This window comes from Capsicum annuum, chromosome 5, assembly GCF_002878395.1.
Source record: "Capsicum annuum cultivar UCD-10X-F1 chromosome 5, UCD10Xv1.1, whole genome shotgun sequence".
NCBI lineage: Eukaryota > Viridiplantae > Streptophyta > Magnoliopsida > Solanales > Solanaceae > Capsicum > Capsicum annuum.
The window spans coordinates 211,788,182-211,798,498 of record NC_061115.1 but is presented as its reverse complement, the minus strand read 5'-3'; the positions used below and the strand labels follow the sequence as shown (position 1 = coordinate 211,798,498).

General features: G+C 35.8%; 2 protein-coding genes across 2 annotated transcripts in view; one reads left to right on the top strand and one right to left on the bottom strand.

Annotated features, from left to right (window-relative positions):
• Positions 1 to 4,813: 4,813 nt before the first annotated feature.
• Positions 4,814 to 7,497, top strand: LOC107872651 (cell wall / vacuolar inhibitor of fructosidase 1). The gene is given in 2 exon segments (XM_047412699.1): positions 4,814 to 6,269; positions 6,272 to 7,497. Coding segments are annotated over 2 exon segments (597 nt in total). The 5' UTR covers positions 4,814 to 5,878; the 3' UTR covers positions 6,478 to 7,497.
• Positions 7,498 to 7,639: 142 nt separating this feature from the next.
• Positions 7,640 to 10,317, bottom strand: part of LOC107871217 — a 6,568-nt gene continuing 3,890 nt past the window's right edge. Inside the window, exons 2-4 of the mRNA XM_016718073.2 lie at positions 8,843 to 9,482; positions 8,157 to 8,289; positions 7,640 to 8,070 (exon numbers count right to left, since the gene is read on the bottom strand). Coding sequence (XP_016573559.1) covers positions 8,010 to 8,070; positions 8,157 to 8,289; positions 8,843 to 9,377 — 729 coding nt within the window. The 5' untranslated portion in view covers positions 9,378 to 9,482 and the 3' untranslated portion in view covers positions 7,640 to 8,009. The remainder of the gene's footprint in view (positions 8,071 to 8,156; positions 8,290 to 8,842; positions 9,483 to 10,317) is intronic.

Sequence of the window (10,317 nt, the reverse complement as noted above, 5' to 3'; positions counted from 1 at the left end):
AGGTTTTGACTGTTTGATCTACTTTTAGCAGCCACTGGACATTCAGTAGTGGGATGTCCAAGGTTGCCATAGATATAACACAAATCTCTAGGATCATCAAAACTTTTGTGGAAACCCAACCCAGCCTTTTCATTGTAATTTCTTTTACCCAGTTTGTGAAAAATTCTTGAGGATTTTGTCCACCTATTTGCCCTTTCAAGATCAAGATTGAGTTTAGAGACTTCTTAACTCAACTTGTTCATTTTTTTAGTTAAATCATGACATTCTTGTTTGTATTTAACTATCTCAAGTTCAGCATATTTTTGTTCCTTACTCATGGCCTATTTTCTATTTTCAGTGAGAGTTAATTTAAGAACTTCAAACTTAAGATTATTGTTTAAAGAGTCAAGTTCTGCAACCTGTTTCTTGAGAGTGCAGTTTTCCTTGTCAACTGTACCTGTGCAAGCATTTAAATTAATGAGATCAAATTTTAGGCTTGTAAGACTGTTAAACAACTCATCCTTATCAGAGGTTAATTCTTGGAAATCATCAATTAGTGCACTCATCAAGGAAATAAGTTTTTGTTTTGAAAACAATTGTAGTTTTTCTTTAGGTTCAAGTATACTTACCTCAGAAGCATCATTTTCTTCTTCTAAATCTGAGTCTCCAAGAGCCATGAATGCAGATTTATCAGCTTTATCTGAGTCAGGGCCCAGGCAGCTATCATTGCATGTTCCTCCTTCTTTTTGGGTTTTTTTTTAGTTCCTTTTCATCTCTTTCCTTCTTCCATTCCATTTTCCAGACTGGACAATCTCTGATCTGATGATTAGTTTTACCACACTTGTAGCAACCAGTTGGATTGTCATTGGAACGTTTCTTGCTACCTGTTCCCTTCTTCTTCTTAAAGAATTTGTTGAAGTTCTTAGTTATGAAAGCAACTCACTATCAGAAGCTTTCAATGCCAGGATTTTCTCAAGAGTTGCTTGCTCTTTGGTTCCATCAACTTCCATTTCATAAGTCCTTAAGTTCCCTAATAGTTCATCCAGGGTCATACCTGCAAGATCCTTATTTGCCTCCCTGATTGCAGTCACCTTCACATTCTATTTTGATTTTGGTAATACACTCAGTACCTTTTCAACTTGTTCCTCCTCAAAAATGACTTTTTCCTAAAGAAGTCAGCTCATTTGTTAAGGTAGTAAGTCTTGTCATCATTTCATGCAAGGTCTCATTTTCCTTTATCTTAAATGCCTCATACTCAATGAAAAGAAGAGAAATTCTGAATTTTCTTACTTGAGAGGTACCTTCATGACCATTCACCAGTGCATCCCAAATTTGCTTAGCAGTGGTGCAGGTTGATACACTGTTATATTCAGCAGGTCCTAGTCCACAAACTAATATGTTCTTGGCCTTAGCATTTTTCTTCAATGCTACTAAGTCATCAGGAGTAAATTCAATCATTACTTTCTTAACTGGTTCACCATCAACCAACTTCATTGGAATAGTGGGACCATTAGTAATCCTATCCCATAATTCATAGTCTTTACATTGGATGAACATTTCCATCCTTGCTTTCCACTAGATAAAGTGAGAGCCATTAAAGAGTGGAGGCCTAGTAATCAACTGACCTTCACTGTGTCCAGTAGGAGGTGCGGAATTCATCATTGATCTTTTCTTAAGTGCTAGCCTTATTTAAGACAACCTCACTCTGATACCACTTGTTATAGTGTGTGCCCTACTGATTTCAATATTAGACTCTACTAGTTGCCTATCTGTGGAACAAGTAAGTAGACGTGGTTCACAGAAGTAAAAGCTGAACACAGTGTGTTTACGTGGAAAACACACAGATCAATAAAGGTGTAAAAAACCATGACATGTACCTCTACAGGATTTAACCCCAACTTCACTATAACTCTTGAGCCTCAACAATCAATCAAAGTTACAAGACTTCTTGTAAACAGGAATTAAAACTTCTAATTCCTATAACTACAAAAACACAAATATTCCCAAGGTAAGCGTTCCCAAGTTTTCGAGTTTCCTAACTTGAAGACACAATTCCTAACTCAGTTTATAGATTACTGAGACAAGAACAATGACTCATTACAACTCAAAAACCCTACCTAGTACATACAGTCTAAGACTTGCTAAACAAGGGACCAGGTTCTTCTTCAAATGAGTAAATTGTTTAGTTGATTGTTGATTATCTTATCAGTGCACGAGTAACTACTTTGAGTGTCGTTTATTCTATTTAAGCCAACACTTGATGGAGTCCTTTAGTTGAGGTATTCTTTTATCTTCACTAGGACTCCCAGGTAGTTTCACTCACTCTTCTTGTTTGAATAGGACTCTTTTTCTGCCGCCTATCTCTTGACTTGTTTGAATAGGACTCTTCTCCCTTATCTCATGATATCTGCAAGAATTCTTAATCAACTTAATTTCTAGATGTTGCACTTATCTTCTCCTTTGCATCTTCTTTAAGTGTTGAATACATGATAGTTATCCACTCCTATTTTGCATAATATCATCTTATCAATAACCTTGCCTACAACTATACCTTGTGCACTTGAAATGGACCAACTTTCACAACATATTTCATTCACATGTCTATCATCAAAACTCCACATACCCTAACATAGAGATATGTATTTTCAAGTGAAATGCAGAAATACATATAATAATACTACCAGTTATACAATGTAATTATATAATGATACTAACCTGCTCCATCCATCGTACATGCTGTTACAAATGCCCCAGTATAAATTTCTCTCAAATAAGTAGCATCAACAACTATGACTGGTCTACAATGATCGAATCCTTTAATGAATGCATGCAGGGCGATAAATACATTCAAGAACTCATTCTCATCCGTCTTCTTCATTCTGATATGTGACTCAGGATAAATAGTATTCAATACATATAAGTAAGATGGTAATTTCCAGTAAGATGTTGATGGCTTACCCCTCAACTCTTCTAACGCTCTTTCCTTGGCCCTCCAACATAAAGTGTATGTCAAATTCATACCATAATCTTCCTTCATGTCATTTTTTATTTCCATCGCACTGTATTTTCATTTGTGGTTTTTGAATTTCTGTTTAACCATACCACCTATCAACATACTAGTAGCATGCACCTTTGGATAGATCTTGTCGTTCACCGGGGAAGTATGTTGAGGTATGAAATCTCATTCTAAGCATTCCAAAATCTCCCATGCCTGATGCACGCATTAAAAATTTGCAGTTCCTTGATTTGCAAAACAATGTGTAACTGCATCCAACATAATTTAATACATTCAAAATACATATCCAAAGTCATTTAAAACAAGATCAAAGTGATATAGAATGTACGTACGTTTTCTTACTTGACCTTTTACTTCGCGTTTGAAATTTCTCCAGTATTGTATAATCCTTCATCATTGACTTCAAAAATTTTTTCGTCAAGTAAACCTGGTATTCCTCAACATGCCTGTGATGTGGGTCTGAGATAATGACCTCAACAGTCTCCATCTCAAATACATCTAATGCTGGTGTATCTTCAGAATCCACCAAAGCTCCTTTATTAGATGTATTTATCACCTTTTGCAAGTTGTACGGTCGGCTCTTCTATCAGGAACACACGCAGAAGAACTTGCAAAGCTGCTCCCTACAACTTTCTCCAATATTCTTACATATAAAGGAAGACAATTCATGCCTTGTATTTTTTCTTTTCGCAATATAAACACCTTCAAACCCATATCATTATGTAATTGTATTTGACCTGTATTACCACTGATTTGATATTCATCTAGAATACGTTTGCTGGTTGAGTCCATACTTAAGTGAGATGCCAAAACATTATGCAGCTCAATGAATGATGTTGTTGTGCTCAACAATATAGCATCAGTGACGTAATCTTCGTAGTTTTTTTTGTACGTCCACCTACCAGAGTGCTTCATGAGAACTGGTATGCTTCCCATTTCTAAGTGATTAAACCAAAAATAAACAAATATACATATTTCAGATGTCAATTGTTACAACATTCACTTTTTCAGTTTTAGTCGCAAACAAAGTTACACAGCCTACATCTAATATCAAAAAATACATCCACACAACATTTGTACAAAGCATCACAATGTGATCAATTGAAAAACATATCAAAATAACAAAAAATGATCTGTAAAAAAAATATATTAAAAAACACAATTTAATACCTGAAACAACAATTAAGCAGAAATTTGCAATAGATATTTCAATTCCAAAGTTTTTTCGAGAACAAGGTAATGTTGATCGTTGAACTTAACGAAACTGATTGTTCAAACTGATATTAAACACCAACAAATACAATTGAATTTTGATTGTTCAATTAGAGCAAAATTGAAGATTTAACTTAATTTGAATTGCTTTTTTTTTTTTCAAGAATCACGTGTTCTGAATTGAAGGAAACTGTTTTTTAATGGATTTGAATTTGAATTGTTTTTGAATTTGAATAAGTTTGTTAGCATATAACGGAAAAGGCGTGATTGAGGAGCTTTTAGTGGGAAGGAAATCTTTAACATTTAAATTTATGAAATTATTACTATATTTAAATCAGTTAATTAAGGGCAGTAAAAATAGTTGTACTTGTATTTTTATAGCAACAGTTTACAAAAATATAAAATACAACTTGCTATATTATGTAATTATGAAAGTGTTGCTATAAAATTCATAATTAAGGAGATAAGTATGCTGTTTCTGAATTTTGCCCAAAAAATATAGCTATTTGCTTCATGGGCTTATGATTAAAATAAAAAGAAAAAATCCATAAAAAATGGTTACAAGTGAATTCGCGAAAGAGAAAAAAAAAAAAAAAAGCAGTGTAGCTTACTTAAGAGTGTGTTTTGTACGAAGGAAAATATTGCGAAAAAATTTATCTCAAAAGCATTTATATGTGATCTAATAAAACGTTTTAAGGGTGGGATGAAATGGGGAGTGGGGATTCTGTGGTGACAACGGTGAAATGATCAAGGGGTAGGATTTCGGGCGTTGGGTGAGTGAAAGGAGACATGAATGAACATGAAACGTTACTTACCAAACTTGATTTTCCTAGTTTCATTAGAAAAGATAGAAAAATATTTTTTAAAATATTTTGATCAATGAAACTTGAACAAAACTGAAAACATTTTCTAGAAAATACTTTCTTTCATATCAAATCCACCCTTCCAATCCCGAAACAAAATACACTATTGTTTCATCCCTCAATTGATTATGGTATTTGATTAGTTTAAGGAACAATTTTGTACTAACATCAAGTGGAATATCTCTAACTCATAAAATAACCTTGTCTATCCTGTCCGATAACTCACACATGTCAACAGCTACACAACTGAATGCGTCCAATTTATTGCCGAAAATAGAAAGATAATGCCTACCCGCCTATAGTATAGGTAATCCTTTAATCCGCCATCAATTTCATTTTATCTGACAGTATTCTTCTCGTTTATTTTTAGTTGTCCAGTATTGACTTGACACGTCACTCAAGAAATAACACATCTCTCGAGAAATGATAAATAGAATAACAAGTTTACTATATCAAGGGAAAACGCATTAGAAATGATTGTAGTTAATGATAAGAATAAATTAGGAACTAGTGATAAGTTATCGCTCAATTTCTCAAACTAGAAAAGTAAAAATGAACATCTATTTACCAACGGTGTGACCTAGTGGTCGAGAAGTGATTGAGAACCTGAGGTTTGAGGTAAAAAAAACACTAGGTGATTCCTCCCATCTGTTTAAACCTTGGTTGACAAAGTATTTGATACTTGTTTCCAATGGGAGGTGACAGGTATCACGTGGATTTAGTCGAGGTATGCAAACAATGGCCCGGACACCACGATTATAAAATCATTTACATATCTAATTTTAGTAAAGTGAACGAGTAAAAGTGAATGGGAAATATAAAATACTTCCAACCTCCTCAGCTTTCACAACACCTAGAGAAAAGCAAGCTGAGTTTCTCCTTGTTGAATTCCAAAATGAAGACTCTGATGATATATCTAGTGATGCTACTGATTTCAACACTGAAAACAAGCAACAACAACAACAACAATCTAGTAGAAACTACATGCAAGAACACACCAAACTACAACCTCTGCATAAAAACTTTGCTCTCCGACGAGCGCAGCACCAGCAGTGACATAACGACGCTGGCGCTGATCGTGGTGGGCGCCATCAAAGTGAAGGCAAATCAGGCATTGGAAATCATCTCAACCCTCCGTAGTTCGAGTCCTCCAGAAGCATGGGGAATTCCTTTAAAGGAGTGTGCTTTTTCATATGAGGTAATTTGACTGTAAGTTTGCCCGAAGCAATTGAAGCCTTGACTAAAGGGAACCCAAAATTTGCTGAAGATGGTATGGTTGGATGTTTTGGAGTGTCTCAGGATTGTGTGGAGAATTTCAAAAGAAGTATTTCACCTCTTACTGGTTTGAACACTGCAGTACATGAGCTTTCTGGTGTGGGCAGAGCAATTATTAGAAATTTATTATGATGTAATATTCATTAGGAGGTCACAAGTTCAAGCCGCAAGGTAAGACAGCGTACAGCAAACCCTTGTGGACCGTCCCTACCCCGTATCTTGCACATAGTGGGAGCTTTAGTGCACTAGGATGCCCTTTTATTATGATGTGATTTTCGTTTACACTTCTTTGTTTTCATGTATGTTAGGATTATTAATCGAAGCTCTTATATCCGTAGCTCATGAATAAATCAATCGTCGGCCGAATAGCCGGAATAGAACGCAGGAATGATTCAATCTTCCATCATTTTAGGGCTCATGACTCCTTTTCTACCTTCCTTGGGAATTAGAGCAAACTAAATTAAAGAAAGATGAAGGGGAGCCTTGGAGTAACTGGTAAAGTTGCTGTCATGTGACTAGAAGGTCACGGGTTAAGCCTTGGAAACAGCCTCTGGCATAAATGCAAGGTAAGGCTGCGTACAATACACCCTTGTGGTGAGGCCCTTCCCTGGACACCGTGCATAGCGGTAGCTTTAGTGCACCGAGCTGCCTTTTTTAAAATTAAAGAAAGATAAGCAACCTTTCTTCAGAGAAGTGTCACCAATTTCAAATTTTCCAGTTACATTTATTGTATTTGGACTAGGAGAAGTATTCCCTAAAGATTTTCTTCTTTTATTTGGATGACCGAGAAATTTGCTGGCGGCCAACCCTTGGGGACCTATTACGGCCTTTAGAACTCGGGGATAACAGGTATCTCCATCTACGCTTCTTCACTTAAATACCAAGCTTAGTTCACATGACTCAATGCTCCAATCTAAGTCACATGCAGGAGCGGAACTCGAAGATGATATACGGGTTCAGTGCTGTACTAGAATTTAGAACCCCTAAAATACAAATCCGTCTCTGTATCAGGTCCCAAGTCCCTCAAGACTTTGTAACTCGAACTAAGCCCTGGGCCAGTATTTTCCTAAAGATATTTAAATCATGAATACTGATAATATTAAAGGTTATTTACCATTAACTTTTGGATTTGGAGCATGGTAGTGCAGCAAGTACAGTATGTCTTTATATGAGGAAAAAAATGATCTGAAACAAAAGCATATTCGAATCCGTGAAAGTACAAATAAGTCTGATCTTCGGCGCATCTTATGCGCAGTTCTCGGACATCAATACATAGTTAATGCAAGCAAGCAAGTCGGGTAAGATACGGTTAGTAAACTAAGTTTAAATGGTAGGTCGGAAATTACAGAGTTCTTGTTGAGTGTACTATACATTATTTAACTAGTCCAAAAACTATCATAACATTTTTCTACTCAGAACACTAGCAGAAATTAGGCTTAGAAAACTATTTTTCAATTTCACGCTAGCTAGTGAATTGACAATTCTATGCCAGTGGTTATTCATCTCAATCAACCAGTATCAGTCACTATACAGGGTTTACAAATTAGGCAAGTCTTGTGCCAAGTGACTTACATAGAACTCCAGCAGGCAGAGGCGCAGCGCATACCAGAAGCATAGTGACAATCCATATTCATATTTGAGTAGTTCGACCATGTCACTAAATTTCAGCTTGCCACACTTTCCAGACTATTCTCATGAGTTAAACCAGAAGCCTGCTCCACTTTACTACAAAATAAGAAGCAAAACATCTATAAGTACGCAATGGAAAGTACCATTTTCAGATTATTATAGATTTATAGAGCAGTACATACTCAAATCCCGCGAGGATGGCAGTACTGGTGGATAAATTAGAGTTGTCCTGTACAATCAAGAACCTGTTGTCCCTTTCCCTGCCGGATTGGACATAGTCGTGAAAGCTCATAGCTGAACTTTTATAAGAAATCCCTGCATACAATATTGTAATCACCAAATCAGCAGAAAACTTGCACCCTGAAACAAATCTTGATTCAACAGTATGGAAAAACGGGGAAAGTAACTAAAAGAAGAAGAAAGAGAACACGATATCAATGAAGTATAAATATCATGTCCACTGATATTTTTGCATCTTACTAATGTCATAAAGAAGCTCATATCATGGGAACTGGTATCTATATCAATAGAATAAAATAGAAGTTCCGAGACATGAACGAACATTAATACATATAAAGAAGCCATCGTTATCATTGTTTACTCAAGTAATACCAACATGTAGTCACTTAAAAGCGTGAAATACAAAACCAAGAAACTAACCGAGGGTATGAAATGCAATTAACATGACTTGACATGCTGAAGAACGAGGAAGCATGTAAATCAAATTACATTAACATGGTAAAATCTATCTTAACGAATAACAAGGACCAATCTTTTGGAGTTAAATTGCATACAACCTTGTTTACTGATATATAAAAACTCTAAAATAGGACACAGGAAACCCGAACTAACAAATGAAGATCTTTACCTTTAAACAATAGCACAAAAAAGAAGAAAACAGTAAAGAGCAAAGCAATGGAACTGCCATTCAACGCTAATGATGTCGACGATGCTTTGGCCACTTTCAGTTCCTTCAAAGCCTTCATCCGCTCAATCCGTGCACGTTTAATGTTAGCAAGTTCCGCAATCTCTTTAATCAATTTCTGGTCAGCAGCATCCAATGACAATCCTCTGGGAGGTCTAGGAGGTTTGGGAGGCTTCTTAGCACTCGTGGATTTACGTTTTTCTTTGCTTGTTTTCTTCTCTACTAAACTTGTCTTGTCTATAAACACTCTAACACTCCCCCGAGTAAGCTCATCGCCGTCCTTTATATTGCTGTTCATATTCGATCCATTTTCAGCTTTAGAAAGTTCTTCTACATCACCATTACAGACACTAGTGAAAATTACATCCCCTGCTTTGGCGTCCAAAGGAGAATTAGTACTTCTGACTTCTCCACTCGTTCTACTACAGCTCTCAAGATCAACCTCAAAATCACTCTCTCTAGATAAGATATGATCCATAAAAACTTCACTCAGCAAATCTCAATCTCGTTTCACTTAATTAAACCAAACTCATAAATTGAGGGATGCAGCCAGCTATATCTGCTATCTGCTTCAAAACACCAACTGAAGTGCCAAAAAGGAAAAGCAAATTTTCGCAAACGGTATTAAAATCCAAAGGTTACAACAAATTGCAACAAATTCACGAGTCAAACAGTATCCTATATATGAGCTTCTACTGCTGACATGAGGCAAGTGTATCAATTCTTAATGCTATTTCTTTTTATGCATAATACATAAACAGACACTCAAATTTGGCCTCACCTGGCAAGTAAACTTTCAATTTTGAGCATGCACGTGTAGATAATTCAATTTGTCTCATCTCCACTAAATCAGTTGAATACTCCAACTTACAAAATGATCATCTACACACCTCCAAAATTTATGTACCACGTCAACGTCAAGTGTCCACAATACACAGTAAGGACGAGTTGGAGTGTTTTGTTGCCAGTAGAGATCAAATCGAAGTGTCTAGATGTGCATTCTTAAAGTTGGAGTACTTACTTCCTAGCTAGCTGAGGCCAAGTTTGAGTGTCTTATATATTATGACTTCTTTTTATTAAAGTGCAATCTACTGAGTCTAGGTATAAATCGGGGGTGTAGTTACATTAACAAAATTCGCTAAATATGTACAAAAATCAAATTTAGAATACATAAAGTTCAAATCCTACCTCCGCCTTTGATACTAGTCAGCGACGTAGCAAGAAGTTAAGTAGGTTTAGTTCAAATTGTATTAATATTAAGAAATTCATTAAATATGTACCAAAGTCAAATTCAGAATCTAGTTACTAACACCTAATATTGTAATTACAACATTTATTAGAATTCATAAAGTTCAAATCCTAGATCAGCCACTGGTACTAGTCAAGGGTGTAGCAAGAAGTTTAGTAGCTTTAGTTCA